Raw genomic sequence first — 21,913 nt, forward strand, 5'->3', positions numbered from 1 at the left:
CAATGTATTTTTGATGCAAAGTAAAGAACAGATCTATGCAAACAATAAGTATTCAGTTAAGCCAAATAAAATAGCAAGAGATAAAAGCTTTCAGAACATGAATTGCACAATGCACTGACATTAACCAAACCCCAGGTTTAACAAATAATTGTGTTATCTTGTCAGGCCATGCACACCAGAAGGAGGCAGAATATCTTTCCCCTTAGGAAAATTATGTTTCCAATGTTTTTCTATCTGTTCATTTATCCTGAAAGCAATCAGAGATTTGGTCCTCCATAAAAGATGCACTGCAGGAGGAGCCAGGCAATGTGCAAAGTTATGTTGCATCCCAATCCCTTTCAATCTCTGTCCCCTTGTCTTCTCTCTCCTGTGTTGTGTAGTATCCTAATGTGCTTATGAATGTAAGTGCCATTCAATTTTTCAAAGTTATAGAAGTTAACCAGATAAAGGCAGAACATGTCACTAGGGCTAATTGTTGGGATGTTCTTCCCTTTCCCCAAGGCTCAGTAAGAGTAAACTGGCCAGACCAAAGCCTGTGGACCACATCCTTAGAAAGTTGACCCATGACTGGCATTGTACTCATTGCCACTTGAGAATACACATGCATTATTTTGAGCACCTGCAAAACTAGACATTGAATACTCCCTAGAGAATTCCACCACCTCCTGAGAGGGGAGTTGGAGAAGTAACAGCTTGCTCATTGCATTAGCTCCTTCTTCCCTCACATTAGCAACACTGAAGAAGTGAGCAGAAGAGAAAGAGCAGCTCTAAGAACTCCTAAGGTGCATTTCCAAGAAGATGAAAGGCTCTGGGATCAGAGGCCAGGTATGAACTGTTACAAGAAAGATATGTGGACCAAAGTCAGGGAGCATAAATTAGGCTATCTAGTCTGCTGGTTGTCATGATAAGATAGATCTGAGAACTCAATCCATTGACTAGCAATTGGTAAACTTTACAAAGCAAAATGGTTCTTGATCACATAATCACAAGCTAGCCATGATTAACATTCTCCGTTCCACAACCACCAATGGGATTTCAGGAGGAAGCCAGTTATGGTCAGCTACAACCACCCATGGGATATTTCTACTGAAATCATGTGAAGTATCATACAGTCACATTTCTTTAAGACTGTCATTCTTAACAGAGCAAATGGGTTTTTCCACCACTTTGCAATTGCTCAGCTCTATGGGTAAATGCTTCAAACATTCCCATAGGCAGAGGAACCAATTTGTGAGTACAATAGATACAGTCTATAACAAGGAGAGTATCTCCACACTCCATGGTTTTATCTGTGTCACAAATGACCACATTCTCATTAAAATGGGCATGCCAGACATTGGTCTTTTAATTTAAATCCCTTTCCCCTATGAGTTAATGAATCATCTCAAGTTTTGATTTGCACTTGCTCATCTCTTTAGCACACCTTTTTGGTCTGCATCTTTGATGTGAATTAATCCAATTCACATGCCTTTTCCCAAACCATCTTTCTCAGGAGTGTAATGACAAGAACCAAATTAGGCCCAGCTGTCTAAGTGGAAGGGAGTTCTCTGCCCATAAGTCATGCTTTGTTAACTGGCAAAGAATCTGCCAGAAACAGCCTTCCAAAATTCCTGAGTGGCAAGCAAGAGATTTCATTATTTTCAGTCATTTACCTGGGCTAGTCAGCATGCTGTAGTTTGGAGAATAAAGACAGAAAGGCAGACACAAGCAGAGCTGTAGAAGCTTTTCCATAACTTCAGCTCTAACATGAAATGAGGCTGTGATCTCTTCACATTATGATCTTTGTAGGATCTGGTATATGTGTGTGTGTGTATGTGTGTGTGTAACATTTAAACTGAAATTTCAAATGATAGGTTTAAGATTATTATGGATCAATAACGTTGAAGAAAAGAGCTCAAAGTTCTAAACAAACAATGTTAAAAAGCACTGTAAATCAGTAAAATTATCATACCAGTTACAGAAGTGCTTTGAACATTCCTTGTGATATATAGACAATAAATGTAATGTGGTGAACAAAATACTGTACACAAAATCACAGTTAACTTGGATGGGCTCCTCTAATTGAAAATATTTAATCAACCAAAAGTATCTTATATATTAACAAAGGTCTGATTTCTCTGAAGATGGTCCTACTGTATAAATTCAGATATAAATCTAATCAACAAAACTATCAAATATTTTTGTTTTTCTTCTGTTTTTCTTCTATGGAACTCAAATGAGCTTCCACAGGATTCCCAGGCAGATTGCTATTCTGACAGAGCCTGTGTTGTAGTGGTTAAAGTTACAGACTGCCTCTTGAGGGGCCTAGTTACCACAAATCCACAAAACTAGCATTGTGACATTGGGCCAGTCTCTCACTGTCCTAATCTGGTTCTCCTTACAGTGTTGTAACAATGGAATGAGGAAGAAGAGACTGTATATATGCTTTCTTGAGAGATCTTTGGAGGAAGAGTGAAATGGAACAAACATACAGACACCAGTCAGAATTGGATTTCCCAAAGACCACTAAGGCCCCTTCTACACTGCCATATAGCCCAAATAACCAAACCAGATAATTCACATTATCTGCTTTAAACTGGTTTATATGAGTATACACTACTATATAATCCAGTTCAAAGCAGGTAATCTGGATTTTATATGGCAATGTAGACAGGGCCTAAGATAATCAAATAGGTGACACTTAGAAAACCCTGTTGAGAATCACATGTAAATGGAAGAAAAGACAACACTAGTTTATGAGCAAGTACTGCATATTGTTTCCAAGGTTTTCCACAATTACAACAATGAATACTCAGGAAATTCCAAACTGAACAACACACTAAAGACAGAGTGAACACCAGCCAAGCCAAAACTAATGTGTAGAAACTATCACATTGGTTTTGGGCAGGCAATGTCCTATCATCAGTGGCAGTACATTTCTCTGAGGCCTTTGCAAAAACACAAAAATCTCTTGGGTGAATGCTCTAAATTTGTGCAGAAGGAGCACCTGCCAAATCATGAGCAACATACTTTTGGCCTGGGCAGTACCCCTTCGCGTACAAACTTGTTCCAAGAGTGCTACTGCCCACGCCAAAAGCAAAGCAGTAAACATTCAAATGATACTCTCTAAACCAGATGGAATCCTGTGTGAAGCGACTGTAGACCTCAGAGAACTCGGAAACTTTATAAATACACAATTAGAACTGGCCTGCTCTGCCCGGTGAATGTCACGCTGGCTTGGAAATGAACCAGCTGACATTAAGTAACTCCACATATTTTCAGTCAAGTTGTCTTCTGGAAAATAAGTCTAACCTTAGTCTTCAAAATATTCTCTTGCTTCCCCTAAAAGCAAGGACATGGAAATTTGAACCTCCTGATTTGATTTTCTGCCCCCCTGAACTTTTAGTTCCCACCTCGTACAATCCCTGAATATCTTTTGGATGACAACTCCCAGAATCCCTTGCTTGCCACAAAAAAAAAAGAGAGATTTTAGCAGTTGCAATCTAACAGATAACACTTCCAAATTCTGGTCCTGGACAGAACTTGTGATAACAGAAATCTAAATATATGAAAGACCAAAGGCTCCAACAACATGACCACCACCTTTACTGATTTAGTAGGAATAGCAGCCATATGCAAGTATGTCCTGGTCGCTCTCTCTTTTCTTATTTTGTGCCTGGATGTACTGCATAGGAATACAGGCTCAAATCTTATTTTCTTGGTAAAACTGAATTTCTCACCAATGATTTGTCAGAACAATGTAAAAGAGGGATTTCTCCTTCCATATTGCCAGGGCTGCCAATGTCTATAAGGGGGTGGTTAGGAAGCATGGTCTTCTTCAGATTTGATTTTAAACCAACCTGAAGTAGAAATGGGAGCATATTTTGTTTTGTCTCTTATTGAGATCTGTTTTAGTAATACACAACTTCCTAAATAAGCTAGGCTTTATTAGTATCTCTGCCTAGCACCAGAATCTTCTGTGTGAAAATGCAGTTCTTTGTCTCCTTTCATCACCCTGATCTTCATTTCAACCTCTCTCTCTGTTCTTCAGTTGATCCATCTATTTCGAAGAGTAGAGTTGTGTATTTTCCACAAAGGACTTGACACAAATCTCCCTTTTGTCTGGGATGAAATAAATAATTTTATTTGTCCAGGATGAGAAAATATTTAAGGCCAGCCTGGACCTCACGACACTGGCAACTGTGGCATGTATCCTTGGCTTGCCTGAATAATTTTGTGTCAATTTATTATGTTAATTTCAGAAAGTAAACTTGTGTAAGCCAACAACAACAAATAAGTCACTGATTCAAAGAACAATTAAAGAATTGTCATATGCATCATGGTTCACAACAATGGTGTACTCTCTTCTGTAGATGCACCAAAATAATTAAGACATTCACTTTGCAAGAGTTAAGTCATGCTGTGTAACCCTATCGAGGATTTTTTTTTAAATCATATAAACAAATATTGTTACTCTGATATGCAGTATCTCAGCACTAAACATTTGTTCCCCAGTTCAACCATTACAGAACTGGATAATGACATCAAATTTTAATTTAGCACTTCTTAACCTAGTTTGGTTTAGAAAATAAGCTTCTGCATTTACTCATAAAGATATTAATTTTTGTTTTAGAATACAGGGTCTAGAGATAGAAAGGTGTTTTCCATAGTCCAGTGGTTCTCAACCTGTGGGTCCCCAGATGTTTTGGCTTTCAACTTCCAGAAATCCTTAACGGTTGGTAAACTGGCTGGGATTTCTGGGAGTTATAGGCCAAAACACCTGGGGACGCACAGTTTGAGAACCACTGCCATGGACTATTGTATTTTAATTTCCTGACTATTTTTCACCCATCAGTACTTCTTTAAATTCTAGTTTTGTCCCAAAGCAGATGAAGTACCTTAAAGTTCACACTGAAATGCAGAATGGATTCCTCATTCCTCTGGCATGCAGGCCATGAAATGCTAACTGATGGATTGTTCTCCCATCTCTTGTTCTAAAACAAGAAGATGCTTTCCTCTAAAAATACTGTTGGAAACCATGGAGTTTTAAAGCAGAATCGACATCTGCTCCTTTTAGGATACCAATCTACATATCAACAAGGATTGCTTCAGGTCAACAGAACTGAAATGAAGGCTCAAACCGTAGTTTGCTGCTGACAGCTGTAGTCAGATAGGGAAATATGAGAATCATGTTGTGGGCAGGTGGTCAGACTATCTACAGAAAGTGTTGTAAAGTAAAAAATGTATGTTGGGGGGGGGGCATGTCTTTTATACAGCAACAGATCGATTAAATTGCTTTGATGGGGAAAAGACTTCATAAAACCAAAGGTTCAATTACTATTTAATATATTTTAGTTGCCTTTTCCTTTAGGCTTTGAGCATGGATGAAACTACAGTTACAAGGACAGCATTTTCCTCCCCCATCTCTTCCAATAAATTATTTAACAAGAGTACTATTTACTTAAGATAACTGTGAATACAATGAAATGCAAGGCTGCTCTAAGCATGAACTTCCAGACACAACAATGAACATCCTTGAGTGCTTAGAGTATGCATTAGCATTCAAACAGGTATTCTCCTTATCCACTTACCATATCAAGGTCTTGGGAAACCCTCCGCTTCCGAAGCTCTTCCATCCGTTCACATACATCAGTAAGACAGGTATTATAGTAATCTGCATATTGCTGGGCTAGGTCATCAATGTTGCCCAATGACCCATCCTAATGGAAAGAAAGAAAACCACCAGAGTGTAATTATATCATTTTAGTGTACTTAAAATAAATGGCTATACCTACAAACACAAGATGTGTATCGTAATGTCTACAGACCTTGAAGAATTACAGTAACTGCAGAAATACATTTTAACACATGTTTTTAACATTCTGTTTTTAAACAAGAATGTTTCTTCTGCATCTAGGAGCCACAATGCTCAGATCTGAATTAATCAGGGATGCCCAATTTTAAACCAATTAGAAATTCTGTTTTGATAAAAATATAAGCTATTCAGACAAACCCTTGCAATGTTCTCTCAGACTATCACTAGATAGGAAGGTGGAAGTTGATCCACATTGCTCTACAACAGTGGTTCTCAACTTTTTTTGACCAGGGACCACTCTTCAACATTAGTACCAAAAGGGTTACGAATTGGTTTTTGGTCAACTTTAGGTTCAGTTTGGGGTGCTTATTCAGAAAATTGCATTGGATAGATGATATCAGCTCTAGTTTCTGATACAGAACATATGCCATAGTCACCTAAAGGGAAGGAGTGATAGGTGGTGTGAAAGGAGCAGAAATAAATTAAATTAAAATAAATAAAGAGGAAGGAGGCTCGCGGATCAGATTTTCATTCTCGCAACCCACTGGTGGTCCACGGCCCACAGGTTAAGAACCACTGATCTACAATAATTTTTTTGCTGTACAGTATCAATATTGCACCTAAGTATATACTAAAAATACTTTAAAGCATTTGACAATGATCTTTCTATTGGCAGAATATATTATTTTAGCAGCAATTATCTTCTGTCTTAGTAATAATAATAATAATATTATTAATAATAATACAACTTTATTTTTATATCCCGCCACCATCTCCCCAGAGGGACTCAGGGCAGCTTACAAGGGACAAGCCCGAAAATACAGATTAAAACCTACACAAAATAAAATAGCAACAAATTAAAATCAACAGCATCAGACCAATGGACAAAACACATCATTGTGAAGTAGTACAAGTATGGGAGAAATGAGAATTAAATCCAGAAAAGTGTCACTGAACACCAAGCTGGATTGTTCAGAAGGATTTTTTTCATAAAGGTGTTCAGTGCCCAGACCATATTTGCATCTTCAGTGTATACCTTCCAGCTATTTTGATTCAGCCAGGATAATCAATTAATCCTCTGTTCTCCCATACTGAAACTGTTCCAGTTTTTTTCTCTTCCTCTCTCCTTTCTTATCCTTATCCATTACTAGAAATTGGGACTACTTTTCAAAAATGGGGAGTAACATCAGTAATCAAAGTTCTTCATAACAAGAGATAAGAACCATCAGATGATGAAGAACTCCAAGGGAGCAAAACTCCTCTTTAAAGTAACAGGATGTTTTTTTAAAAAAATAAATAAAAATTGCAGCCCTTTTAATGATGGCCAAATGTTAACCACCATGACAACATCCTATAGCAGGGGTCCTCAAACTAAGGCCTGGGGGCTGAATGCGGCCCTCCAAGGCCATTTACCCGGCCCTTGCTTAGGGTCAACCTAAGTCTGTATCAACTTGAAAGTACACAACAACAACAACAACAACAACAATCCTATCTCAGACAAAAATAGGCCCACACTTCCCATTGAAATACTAATAAATTTATATTTGTTAAAATTGTTCTTCATTTTAATTATTGTATTGTTTTTAAGTGGTTTTTGCACTACAAATAAGATATGTGCCGTGTGCATAGAAATTCATTCATGTTTTTTTCAAATTATAATTCGGCCCTCCAACAGTTTGAGGGACTGTGACCTGGCCCTCTGTTTAAAAAGTTTGTGGACCCCTGTCCTATAGTATCCTGCTATGTATAAACTGGTGAAGGAGCACAGCTCTCTGGCAGAAGATGTCTAAACTAAAAATCTCAGGATTTGAATAGATGGATCCATGCAGCTAAAGGAGGATGATAGCTCTATAGCAATGTTGCATTGTGGAGAATAATTACATCGTTCTGTCAGAACATAGAAATTGTGAACACAAATAATATATTCTACATATAGAGGGCTGCAGAAATATTCACTTTCCTTTGAATTTCTTCTACGTTTTGTTGTGTTATAATCTGGAACTGAATTGTTTTCAATCAGAATTATTACCACTTGATGTACACAATGAGGCCCAAATACTGTTTAAAATACCCAGGTTTTTTTTTTTTTTTACTGTGGCACAGATGTTAAGTAAACAAAAGCAAACGGGCACAGTTGCTGTGAAATAGTGATGCAAGTGAACTGGATCCACCTGCCTGCACAATCTCAGAATAGATGCAGCTACTTCTCGAGGACTCTAGAAGTTTTTGAAAAGCAAGTTGAACTGAACAGTCCCATCAAGTCCAAGAAATTTGGGGAATAAATAGCTGCTGTCAGCAAATATAGAAAAACAAAGGGTTTCATTTTCATTTCACATGGTCAGGCCCTCCTTAATATGTTCAGTGGGAACTTCCTTTACTCTTCAAAGCTAAAAAATTACTTTGTAGAATTTCCATAGCCTTCCTTTCTATGAATTTGAAGTCTGAAAAGGTGAGTTTTTAAGGTTTTGCTACTGCCTCACAAACTTCTGAGCCATTTAACTTAGTTGGAGGTAAACCAATCATATTGATGAAGCATTATGCTTTTGATTGGGTCTAAAGTGTGATCCCACAAAATAAAAACAAATACAAACTGTAGATCTTGAGTAAATCAAGAGCTGCAATGCAAGCTCAGTAACTAAAACTGATTTAGTCAGCAAAAGAAAATGTTATCTCAGTAAAGTACCTTGTAATCTCCCTTGCCTGGGAGGTTAAACCCAAAACTTTGTTTTCCTTGCTGCTTGCTTTTAAGTGGTAACTACCTCTTCTTCATTTATATTTATCACAAATCAAAATAAGAAATCATACCAACATAAATAGAAATTATATTGAATAATGTTTATTTCCAGTCTAACACATGCATCTCACAATTCATGAAATAATTGGGATAATCCACTCAGGGTAAGTTATTAAATCCATCTAAGGATTTGTGTTTATTCAGAAGTAAACGATTTGTGTTTATTCAGAAGTAAACGATACTGAGATCACTGGGATTTACATAATTTCAAGCAAAAGTCTCAGTCTTCCCAATCTATAGATATCTTTGCTTTTAAAAGTTTTATTCAGAATAAAATTAATAACAGCTTTAAAATGCTATATATGTCCAATTAAAATTGTAAATATACCAATGTAAGAACAAATTAATAAATAACTGACCATGGCGAAAAATTTTGGTTAAGTACTAATTCAAAGACAAAGAGAAAAGAACCAGTATATTCTGTAAGCAAGGAATCAGATACAACGATTAATGGAACAATGGACTATAAAGGTAAAAGTAAACGCTTCCCTTTGACATTAAGTCTAGTTGAATCTGACTTTGGGGGGTGGTGCTCATCTCCATTCCTAAGCTGAATAGCTGCCGCTGTCCATAGACGCCTCCAAGGCCATGTGGCCAACATGATTGCATGGAGCGCCATTACCTTCCTACCAGAGCAGTACCTATTGATCTATTCACATCTGTATGTTTTCAAACTGCTAGGTTGGCAGAGTTCACCGTGCTCCCTGGATTTGAATCACTGACCTTTCAATCAGCAAGTTCAGCAGCTCAGCAATTTAATGGCTGCACCACCGGGGGTTCAACAATGGCGTATACCTAGTTCCAATACAATTTTAAAAGATATCTTATGCCAGTATTTTAAAATAGAGGTTTTTCTAATGGTTGATATCATGCTGGATAGTTCCAACTAGACTAGACATATTAAATCAACTGTTGAATGGTTAATCAATATATAGCATGAGCTCAGTTTTTACAGGGAATATGTTCCTGAATTTTCTGTTAAAATAGGAAACCATGGATAGAAGCAAACTTTTACTTCTGAGGGAAGTTACCATGAAGTCTTCCTGGGGACCTAGAAAATTCTTGCAGAGGGATTTGCTATGTCCTCCAAAGTGATTCTATGGTAACTTCTGGTGGAAGCAAATCATAGAATCCCCTGAAGGACCTATAACTTTCCTATACTATTATGGGCAGGAAGTGAAACCATGGTTCTGGTCCTGTGGGTATAGGTGTCATACCATATAGATAAATTACATTGTTCCAATGTATCTGCTCTAATTAGGACTACTAACAGGATTGAGGCCCCAGTCTCTAAAATACTTTGCTATCCAAATTGCTAATCATATTTGGCAAATAAACATTTGGCAACTGCTGAAGCTTTTTAGGTTCAAAAGAAATATATAAAGTCCTTGGCAAGAAAACAGTTGCCAACAGTTGCACTAAAAATTGTTGCCAATGAATTCTTACAAAAGACACTTCAGCCAAATAAGTAGAGCTCCAGCAATAAGGCGGAAAATAAAAATGTGTTATCAGCTCCTACATGCTGTTTCACAGCATGTTGACTGGAATGCAAGGCTTAACAGAAGAAATATTCAGATCATATTCTAAGAGGGGGAGAAAACAAAAGCTAATAAGAGTCAGCATTTTGGGGCAGCAGTTGTCCAACACATCTGAGACAGACTTGTACACTATAATACTCCCTCTTTACAAATATACATGCTTAAGATTTTTTGGCAACATAATAAACACGTAGTATAAATGATGAATTACCATGGAATTCCTAGAGAATTAGCTTGATAGCATGTGAATACCAGAAACATCCATCATGAGTGATGTTAATGGGGTGAACAACAAAGACACATTACAATGATGAGGCACATACCAAACTCAATTTATTGGTCACTGCATGGCAGCCCAATGAATGCTCTGGCAACATAGTACACATTTGATGTTAAAGATAATAGAAGTAACAGTTTCTCAGGCATCTTTCATTAAGAAATAAAATAAATTTCATGGTAAAGTCTCTTGAGCTCAAATGGTTTGGGGGTATATAATTCAGCATTGTGTACACTGACTGGTAACTGAATCCTGACCAATTTACTTGGAGAAGCCAGATGTTGAACCTGAAACCTCTGTAATGCAAAGCACCAAATTCTATCACCTTTCCAATCAAAATTAACTTGAAAGGGCCTTTGCTGCCTCAATGGATACTAACAAAAGTAACATTTGGTGTCTTGTGTCCATTCAGAGGAATTGATAGAATTTGGCAGAATCTGAGTCTCATAACTGAGGCTCGCCACTCTTAACCAAGAACAACTTTTGACCAACCTTTATTGTGGTTATTATTTATTAATTAAAATATTTAAATCCCCCCCCCCCCCACGTGTATCTGAAAGAAAGGGGATAGAGAAAAATATGATAGCTTATTAATACTGCCTCATCAAGTGAAGCAAGATTCCTATAGCTTGAAACCCACATGCAAGAATGACTCTGGCAAACATCACTCAACTTTCTAGTCTTCCCCTTCATGATATTGAAACTGTAAGGCTGGGGTTTCCCGTTTTAAATGCCTGGTATTCATAATTGGTACTTCCAATGTGTGTCAACAAAATACTTGCAACTTCCACTTTTGTTAGCACTACTGAAAGGGTATCTGAAACTATGCAATACCTAAATGTCTTTGTTCTTTCTGTTTTACTTTTTGGTTATGTATATGTGGCCATCATATGTCTAAAACACTCAAAGATGCTACAAGACTACAAACATGTTTTGCTTGCCTACCTTTTACTCCTTTGGTGGTCTGGTGAATTAGAAATGACATATTCTGTGCTCTATAATGTCAACCACAATGATGACACAAACTAGCAAACTTTCTGCAGGCTAGAAATACAGTGGATTGGAAAGAAACACATGGATTATGCTGTCCTTTCTCTACCAGCCTGCTGTATTCCTGTTGTAGTCATATGGAAAGTAAGCTGGTGAACTGCAAGCTTCCAAAGCAGGGGTGCCCTCTATATGTTTTCTGACTATCTACATTATATTTATATTGGACATAGAGAAATATGGCGCCTTCCTTCACAAATGGCAGATCCCTATTCTGGTAAGGTCATTATGTGGGTCTTTTTTTTCCTCTCCTAGCTTTTAGTTCCATTATATTATTTTACGCATCAAACAACTCTTAAATAGAAATACTGTTTCTCATATTGCCAATCTAAGATATTATCTGCAGTTAAAGAACAAGTTTGACCATTGCAACTAGGGCTTCAACTTTTTTCAGTTTGCTTAATTATGTGTCCGTGGATTTATCATATATTTACAAAACCATAATTTGAATACTATTACAGTACCATATGTAGCATCATAAAAACTAAACAACAGATAATGGTTTCCTATTGGCTATAGCAAACACAAACCATCCATTCAGTTTCACTGTGTGTATCCTGTTCATGCCAGGGGTTATTCATCAGCCTCTGTAACTGTATGTCCTTTTCCCCGCACCAAAGTCACAATGATTGGGCGGAGGGAGGGGAGAATGATCGCAAAAGCCAAAATCACACCAGCTCTTCAATCATGGGAAGTCTATAATAACATTGCAATGAAAGAATGCTGTGAAATAATAAAATAGGAAGAGTAGTGCCAAATAATAGTGATTTTTGGTATATGGGATAATTTAAAAGAAAAGAAGCTAGGAAAGAAGAGAAGACATCTGGAAAATGAATAACTTATGACTTCCAATAGCAATGCCATCTGCTCAGTGATTCCTATGCTTCATCAATCTGGGAGCAGCTGGGTTAAAACAAAATTTTGAAGGTCTGTTTCCATACAAACGTAGACCAATATCCCATTTATCACAACAGAATACTGATGCTAGTTTGTAGTATACAATACACTGCTGGAATTGATGCCAAGAGTTCAAAAATATTTCTGCTCCCCATTATGCATTTTAATGTCTGTAAATTGCAACCCCTTTTCATTTTCTATTGGAATGTATGTGTCTAAGGTGGAAGACTTTGGCCCCTTACACATAGCTGTATGAAATCCACATTGAACTGGATTATATGGCAGTGTGGATTCAGATAATCCAGTTCAAAACTACTATTGTGGATTGTCTGCCTTGATATTCTGAGTTATATGGCTGTGTGGAACTCTGTATCAGTAGAAGATGTGACAAAGGTTTCTGGATTGACACATGTGGGTGCTGTGGGTGTGGTGGGTGTTTGTATCCCTTTGCCAAAATGTGAGACCCCCAGGAACAGGCAATGAAACTAAAAGGCAACAAAGTACTTTCTGACACAAAGGGTACTTATCGCACTGAACACACCAAGAAGATTTGACAAATTTATTAATGATGACTACAACACCAACCATTAGACACACTAGCTAGCTAAGCAGATACAAATGTAAAGGGCAGCATCATTTTGATTTACCAGACAGTTCTGATCTTTTCAGATCCTGTAAACCCACTGAATATGTCAATAAGGATATCTGGTCAGCTACTGTGCATGGAAACTGGCTATTTGTAATTTGAAAGTCTGTAGTAAGTCCCATATTAGCTTGTCCCACAGCACCTGAAATATAGGTTTGTTCTTTGAGGATGGAGTAAACTCATACTTTTTTCACACTCTGCTTAGAGAAGGGAATGGTTCTAGTTACAGTACTGTACTCATGTTGACCTATGGATAAGTCAAACCATTTTGTGGGATTGGGGGAGGGGGCGAGTTCTAGACTTACATAGAGTGGCCCAAAAGGCACAAAGAGGTCATATATATACTATACATGATGCTATAGAATTGGATGTCATTTATAAAATATGGTTTTTCACGTGTAATACAAATTAATTTCCTATATATACTGTATATGATGCTATGTGTTGTAAATTAAAAACAAAAAAAAATAAAGTCTTTTGAGCAACTCTATACATGAGTTAATAGGGTAAACAGGGGTCTTTTCACACCACATTGTTCCTTTCTATGGAACCCTGAAATTTGCAATGTAGGGAGAAATTCCATTAGATGCTATAACTGAATTGTAATACTGTAATTATATCATGTAAGGGGCCCTAAAATACAGTACATTGCCTCAACAAACCAGAATCTCTGGGTTAATAAAAGACAACAGACTAGATATCATGAACTCTTCTTTGAGAAGGCATCCCAGATATGATGCCCTATCACCAAGATGATCCTCTTCCCAGTAAGCACTTGGCTAATGATGGAAGTCTGTGTGACTGGGAGAAGGGCACCCAACAAAGATTAGGAAGGGCCATCTAGTAAATAAAGATCTTTCAGATAACCAGGACACAAATCCTTTGTGGCTTTTTAAAAAGTGGCATTGTGTATCATGCTTAGCAGCCAGTGTTGCTACTGAAGACTGGTGATAACTGCTCTCTATTGCCAGTGCCAGTCACGAATATAGCAATCATATTTTGAACTGACTGGAAGATAATAAGATGTCTTCAAGAGCAAACTAGTCATACATTAGCAGTGAGCTATGCCAAAGCAATTTCTAGACACAAGAAGCCATCGTGAAACCAGCTCAGTTGCAGAACAATTTTGTCCAGCTTGTTTCAGGTTTCCCTTGTGCAGTTAAGAAGAGTCCTGGCTCTAGTTTTTGCTGTTTTTTTTTTTTTAAAAAAAACACTCAGTCATTGCTGGAATACAATTTAATATTCACTCTTTTACTGTGCAAAATTTCATTGAGATGTTTGTTTTAAAAAGTAAGCAAAAAGATGTAAAACAAAACATAAACATAAACTAGATTTAACAGGAATGCTGTTCATAGCCTGGCAGTATATTCTGTGTTATCACTTGAGTGACTTAGTGATTTCACTAATTTCAGAGTTTACCTGTTTCATGAATATATGGCTTTCAAATATATGAAATAGTGATTTTTGCAATCAAGTGGTGACATTTGAATAAACACAGTTAATTAACTTTGCAGTTACATATTATTGCATCATACAGATATTTTCACCTGAGGAAACAGCACAGCAGGGAAGGAGACCACTTCAACTCAACTTTATCAAATCATGAACTGAAATGATTTTTTTTAAAAAAAGAGTTCCATATTTCACACAAAAATTACAAGTGTTTTGCTCAACACAATGTTTGGTGAAATTGCAAATCTTTCAAACTATTACATATTTTATGAAAACTGGGGGAAATGTGCATTGAGACAAAAAAAAACTATCACCATCATTGTTGTTGTCACTGTAAAAGTGATATTAAACTATTTGCTAGGTCTAGAAATACTCTGTAGTTCCATTTTGCAGGTTGCACCTAATGGTTTGCTTATCAAAAGAAAGCACTTTAATTTTTCTACCTCATTTGATGCACAGTTACACAAATCTGTTGTCCTGGTTACCAAGCACCATACTGCACATACTAAGAAGTTAAGAAATTTTCCTGTTGATCTATGCACATAAACAAGCACTGGGAAATACGAAACGAGGTTAAGTAATCAACTTTAGAAAACAAACAGGGATGCATTTCAATAATACTCTCAGAAGCTGCACCAGAGACTACACAGGGGGTTTAAAGCTTCAGTAGTTTGTGACATGGTCCATTGGTGCCATTCACTTTGCAGGCGAAGACAGCCGTTTACAACACAGAAATCAAGATAATGTGACACACAGCTCATCTGACTTCCAAAGCACCATCTGACAGTCGCATATTCCTATGCCCACATATTATGATGTGATATACATGCCAAGTAACTGAATAAAAAGAGCTTCAGCCACTGTTTCAGCAACACAAAGGCCCCGTTCTAGGGTTACACATCTGATCAGCTAATGTGAATACAGATGGGCTGTGCAGCTTTGCCAATTTCACAAGTCCCTCACAAGATGAAAGCAAGTATCTGAAGAAAACAGAGCTTGGTAAGGCCTTATCGACACTGCCATATAATGTAAAATCCAGATTATATGTTTTGAAGTGGATTATATTAGTCTACACTGCCAATTTTGTAACTGTGATGATAAGTGTATCTATGTCTATGGCACCATCTACACCAGGGGCCCTCAAACTAAGGCCCGGGGGCCGGATGCGGCCCTCCAAGGTCATTTACCCGGCCCTCGCTCAGGGTCAACCTAAGTCTGAAACCTAAGTCTTGAAAGCACACAACAACAACAACAACAACAACAACAATCCTATCTCATCAGCCAAATGTAGGGCCACACTTTCAATTGAAATACTAATAAGTTCATATTTGGTAAAATTGTTCTTAACTTTAATTATTGTATTGGTTTAAAGTGCTTTTTGCACTACAAATAAGGTATGTGCAGTGTGCATAGGAATTCATTCATTTTTTTTCAAATTATAATCTGGCCCTCCAACAGTTTGAGGGACTGTGACCTGGCCCTATGTTTAAAAGGTTTGAGGACCCCTGATCTACACTGTCATATGAGTCTACACTGCCCTGTAATGCGATTCAATGCAGTTAAACTTAATTCTGAAATTGCACTGTATAGCAGTGTAGATCCAGCTTATACTGGAGATTCATTACAGTATAGAAATTTGAGTGTTGTACTGAGACACTGGGAGATCAGATATGAATTCTTCTTTAACCAAGGAAATCCATTGGGTGATCTTGGGCAAATAATGTTCCCTCAGTCTAAGAGGAAGGCAAAGGCACCCCCCTCTAAAGAAACTTTGCCAAGAAATCCCCAAAATTGCCTTAAGGTCAGAAGTGGCTTGAAGGCACAAAACAACAATTGTGTACAAGTTTTAAGTCTTTCAGGGAAGGGATTTCTCTTGGTCCCATCACCATCAAGGACACATTTGGTGAGAACATGGGGGGACAGTCCTTTCAGAGGACACTTCCAGGATATGGAATATCCTTCCATCAGAAGTTCAGTTGGACCTCTCAGCTCTCTTTCTTCCAGCAAGAAAAAAAAACGCATTTTGATTTTGCCAAAGCTTTGGCTGCTAAAATCATGTGGCAAAGTGATCTTTTAAATGGAATGTGCTGTGTATTGAAATCATCAGTGTCATCATTGCTTAAATGTCTTTAAAATTTTTTAAATATTTAATATAATTACACATTTAATTTTTAACTTGTCTATTAATATGATTTTATGTGTACTTTGTCCAGGGTGGGAGAAAGAACTCTTGTCTGTGGGAACTAGGTGTGAATGCCACCCTGGACCTTCCACAGATATATAAACCCAATTTTCCTAGTTTCCAACAAGCCTCACAACCTCTGAGGATGCTTGCCACAGATGCAGGAGAAACGTCAGGAGAGAATGCTTTTCTAGAACATGGCCATACAGCCCGAAAAACCCAGTGATTCTTGCCATGAAAGCATTCAACAATACATATCTGTACTTTGTTTCAATTTGTTGTAAAAGGCTTATGGACTTGTGCTGGGAGAAAGGCACACTATAAGTTAAATAATATACAAACAAGGAAACTGTGCTACAGTTTTCACCAGATAACATCATTCAAATCACATATTTCTTCATAGCAAAATTCAATGGGTACATAAACATGAACTGTATACCACTGACTTGCTAGCTGTACTCCACCCATTTCCAGAAGGGATTCCTGCGGAAATCCTTACTGCTATAAAATTTGATGTCCCTGCCTAAGGGATATAAACAATGACCTTCTGTTTAGGGTGTGTTTTAAAAAGCGTATTGAGTTAAAAAGACTACACATTTCTGCAATGAAAAGGCAACATTTTCTGGAGAAGTTAGGAGGATATATATTTAAGAATTAGCTATGCCTAGTAAATGAATTACAGCTTTTTTTGCTGTTCACCAAAGGCCTTTAGAAGTAGGCAGATATGTTGATTTTTATGGCAGACCTACAGTGGAACCATACTGCATTGCACAAAGCTTCACTGTAAACATAAGAAAAGTATTTCAAAATTTACAGTGGTTGCAGGACACACATACCCTCTACACATATGCACTCATGGATGCTAAAATCCATGGATGATCAATCTCATTATATACAATGACATAGTAAATTGGTGTCCGTTGATATTGCAACTTAGAATTGAAGCTAAGTTTAGAATAGGAAACTGGGCATGCTGAATGAGACACACTTGAGGATCATGGATGTGCCAACAAGGAGTATTTAATAATGAGGGGAATATTACAAGGTAAGCACTTTGGTGGAGCTTGCCACCTCATTCAGCATAACTGTTGGGTTTGTGCTTCTGTTCTTATAGAATCATAGAGAAAAGACCTTCGTGGGTCATGCAGTCCAACCCCCTGACAAGGAGTAGGAAAGCACCCTCAAGAGATGGCCATCCAGCCTCTGTTCAAAAGCCTTCAAAGGAGGAGCCTCCACCCCACTCCAGGGCAGAGAGTTCCACTGCTGAACAGCTCTCACAGTTAAGAAGTTCTTCCTAATGCTCAGGTGGATTTTCCTTTTCTGTAATTTGAAGCCATTGTTTCAAATTACAGGAAAGGAAATTCCATCTGAGCATTCTTAGTTCTTAACAAAGCATAACTCCTTTCTCTGCAGTTATTAAGAAATCTATTACAGTCCAATGGAGGCTTTGGACTTACAGAGCTCTTACCAAACGCCCTACAGCTTTAACTAAATTGACGGAGTGAAGTCATCTCTGTGCACTTGTACCCTTAAGGAGGCAAGACATCTAAAAAGGAGACAAGACCCACTAAGAATGGCTTAGTACCTTCCTTATATGAATTTGGGAAAACACAATGTTCAGTGACTTAAGCACAGGAAAGAAAGTATCTGGTCACAATTCTGTTAGAAACAGAATTGTACCTTAAACTTCAACCCTGACAAAGTTGCAGTACTCACATCTGCTAAGAGGAATGTGTGAACATATTCACTTGCACTTTGATGTTTTGTTGCAGGGATACCAAATTTCAAGACCTAATTTCTTCAAATGTTTTTAGACTGTGATATTCTTATCTAGGAGAAAGACATACTTCTGAGTAACATGGATAAGATTTCACTGTTAAGATATCTATGCTGAGATAGTTTGCTTACTTCATTCTCTAATTTGGCTTCAAAATAAACTGGAAGCCAAGAAGAAAAAGAATAGAGAAGGGAAACTGTCCTTTATCACAGGTATCCACCCCCCGCAGAAAGAAATACATACTCAATATTTACCCAGGATTATAGCTGTACTTAGTTTGCAAAAAAGTTATTTATTCAATATCATTTGCATTCCTCAACACTACTTACAATCCACCACAGTGACCCAATCCAATGAGTGACTCATTCCACTAACCTTGTAATAGCTATACAGCAGCTGTCATTATAGTTATTGTTTCTGCCCAGGCATTAAATCCACTGTACTATGGTCTGGATTTTTATTGTCCCGGCTGAGCAGGAAAAGGCTTGTGCACAATAACTACTCTATTTAGGAGCAATAATGCAGTTATCAGGGGGTTCAGCATATTTAATTAAGCCAAGCACAATTGGCCTCCTGTGAGCTTTAAACTGTGAATACCCATTTAAATATTATTTAGATGTGTATCTTCCAACTACTGGAGATGCTGCAAAGCTTTGTGTTTATATCAATTAGGAATATCAGCGTGCTAATAAAAGCTTTATGTCTTGCCAATTTATAGGCCTTTTCAGCATTGGATCTGGTGTGTTTTTCCTTTATGATCTTCTGTGGCCATATTGCTTCATCACTGCCAAAGTGCCTGCTGATGAGACTAAACAGCCTGCTTTCTCAAGTAAATAGAATTTAACATCTCACTCTTCTTGCCAGCAGAGGAGCTTGATACCGTGGCTTGATTTGAAATAAGAACTTGGCACAGCTTCGTGCAAGGACCCTCAGTTGCAAAAGGTTAGTCAACAACTGTAAATGGCCAGAGTCTAATGTAATGCTGGACATGAAGACAAAGGTAAACACATTGTCCTTGCCTTTCTCTGTCATATCATTCTCACCCAAATCACAAACTACTGCCATTTCTAAGTCAAAAGCAGCAGGTCAAGCAAAAGAAAATCCTGTGCATGCAGAGGTGCAGAGATAGTCATGTTGACTGTAAGACAAATTCCAAAGCCCTTGTTGTGTTAACATCTTTATTAAGGTAAAAGGTTAAGGTTTCCCCTACATTAAGTCTAGTTGTGTCTGACTCTGAGGGATGGTGCTCATCTCCATTTCTAAGCTGAAGAGACGGCATTGTCCATAAACACCTCCAAGGTTATGTGGCCAGCATGACTGCATGGAGCGTGCTAGTCACCTATAAACATCACCAAAGTCAATGTGCAATCTTTCAAAATCAAATCAGAGGTTTTGAAACTGCAAATGCTCAACACCACTACATTAATCTGGGCAGCAGGACAGGCAGAATTACAGGAAGCTTCCTGAGTCAGCAAGAGGCAGCTAGAATGAGAGCTACAAATGTTAATTGCTACCACACCCATAAGCCTACTTTGAAAAGAACATATATTTAAATCTCATTCTGCAGCACAATCTTCACCAGTGCATAAACACATTTCTCTGCTGTGAATCTACGATAGTGAAAACATTTCCGAAAAACTTGGCAATCTGAAAATTTTTCAGCGTTATTGGGACAAGATCTTGGGTTCATTGCATTTTCTTAATCACCTTCATGTTCTAGAAACCTGTACACAAGCAACAAACAAACGAGTCTCATATATTTGGGACCCCAGCAACCACAGTTCATATGGTTTATGATTATGTATCACAAGTGTTGCAGCAATAAATAAATAAATAAATGGAGAGCCCTAGGTTGCTTTAAAAACATGGCTTCTGCTGCTTTACATCAGCAGACTATGGGGCTCTGGACTATGGCTTTGTCTGTTAGTGTGTTTCTCATCCTTCCACAAATGGCAGAGTTTATATAGTGAGGAGCCACAGTATGGTCTCTTTCCTTTGCTGTTCTTGATTTATTTTATATATCTTGAGAAAGTGCTTTGCTAAGCAAGGTTAATATATCACATTTATACTATTTATATGCATATGAAAGTCTGTACTTGTGGTATAACAGGAAAAAAGAGCTTTCCAATCCAGCTCCCATGCCATGCTGTGGTAATAAGGAAATAAATCCCCAAAGAAAAAATCCTAGAGATAAATTACACAGCTTTAGTACCATTGCCCTCCCAAGATCACTTTGAACTCTACTTTGAGGCCTAAAAAGAGTCATGCTTCAGAAAACCTGAAGCTTCAGATGCCTCCCTGTTGACTATAATAAGGTGTGTGTGTGTTTGTTGTTGTTTTTAAAAGACCCAAACACTCCAGCTTTCTTTTTTGTTAAAATTCAATTAAATCTGTAACCAGAATAGTATCTTTTGAGAGGATGGAGCCTGCCAAATTTTAGAGAAGCAGGTGCAAGGGATGGTGTACATGGGGGTGGGCTTTTAGATTTGTGTCTAGCAAAAATAAATGGGGATTCCTTTTTATCCATTCAGTTTTCTGGGCACACAACATTAAATAGCATATTTTGTAGATGTGCCTGCCTTTCCCTAAGTTCAGAAGGACAGGTTACAAAGGTAAAGTTATAAAGAATGAAACAGAATCTGAAGTTTACCTAAACTCCAGGACAACACCTTATTAGCATCCAAGTAAAATACAAGAGTATAAACCTGATTAAGACAAAATAAGTTGTTGCCTACCTTCAAGTCATCCCCAACTTAGAGTGACTCTATCAGAGAATTTTATTGGAAAGATGTATTAAGCAGTTTGCCATTGCCTTCTTCTGAGGCTCTGTGCATTGCCCAGTGTCACCCACTGGGTTTCCATGGCCAAGTGTTTATTCAAATCCTGGTCCCCCAAAGTCCTACTCTAACATGCAAACTATTTTATCGCACTGACTCTTGCAGATGAATGCTATTGGATATGGTATTTACTTCTGAACTCAAGCAACTATTCCTCAACAGTTATATCCATCCCTTGTGCATTCCATGTTTGAACCTGCTCAACAAATGTATCTCCCGGTCTGAAAGGCTGTCAGTTTATCATGTACTCTGCACATTACACTTGCTTCCTTGCTCTCAAAGTTCAAGTACCTTTTGAGTGCACCATATTTCTTCGGGGTCACTATTGCTCTATACTGGCTGAAACTATTCCTGCAGCATTGGATAGAAACACTTTTATTGTATTCGATAAAGGTTACCTTTGCTCTTCAAAGAAACTTCAGGGAGACAGATATATCTATAGCTTTGCACAATCACCTTGGCAGGTGATTCTATCGAAGCTCTGGCTAACCTCTGGAATGGGGAAATGGCCAGAGAGGTGGACACAAATTGATCTTGAACACCCCCTCTCATGGAGAAGACAAACCAGCCCCTTGGTTTTCCAAGGAGTTGGCAGCAATGAAGCAAGTGAGGTAGAGACTAGAATGACGCTGGTGGAGAACTCAAAGTGAATTTGACTGAGTATGGGCTAGA

The 21,913-nt window shown here is 37.8% G+C and overlaps 1 protein-coding gene across 4 annotated transcripts in view; it reads right to left on the minus strand.

The window, feature by feature from the left end:
- Positions 1-21,913, minus strand: part of SASH1 (SAM and SH3 domain containing 1) — a 655,322-nt gene that overhangs the window by 122,825 nt on the left and 510,584 nt on the right. For all 4 annotated transcript variants that reach the window (XM_060753531.2, XM_067466133.1, XM_067466128.1 and 1 more), the window contains exon 2: positions 5,571-5,699. In XM_060753531.2, the coding sequence (XP_060609514.2) occupies positions 5,571-5,699 (129 nt within the window). The remainder of the gene's footprint in view (positions 1-5,570; positions 5,700-21,913) is intronic.

This window comes from Anolis sagrei, chromosome 1 (assembly GCF_037176765.1).
Source record: "Anolis sagrei isolate rAnoSag1 chromosome 1, rAnoSag1.mat, whole genome shotgun sequence".
In the NCBI taxonomy this organism is placed as follows: domain Eukaryota; kingdom Metazoa; phylum Chordata; class Lepidosauria; order Squamata; family Dactyloidae; genus Anolis; species Anolis sagrei.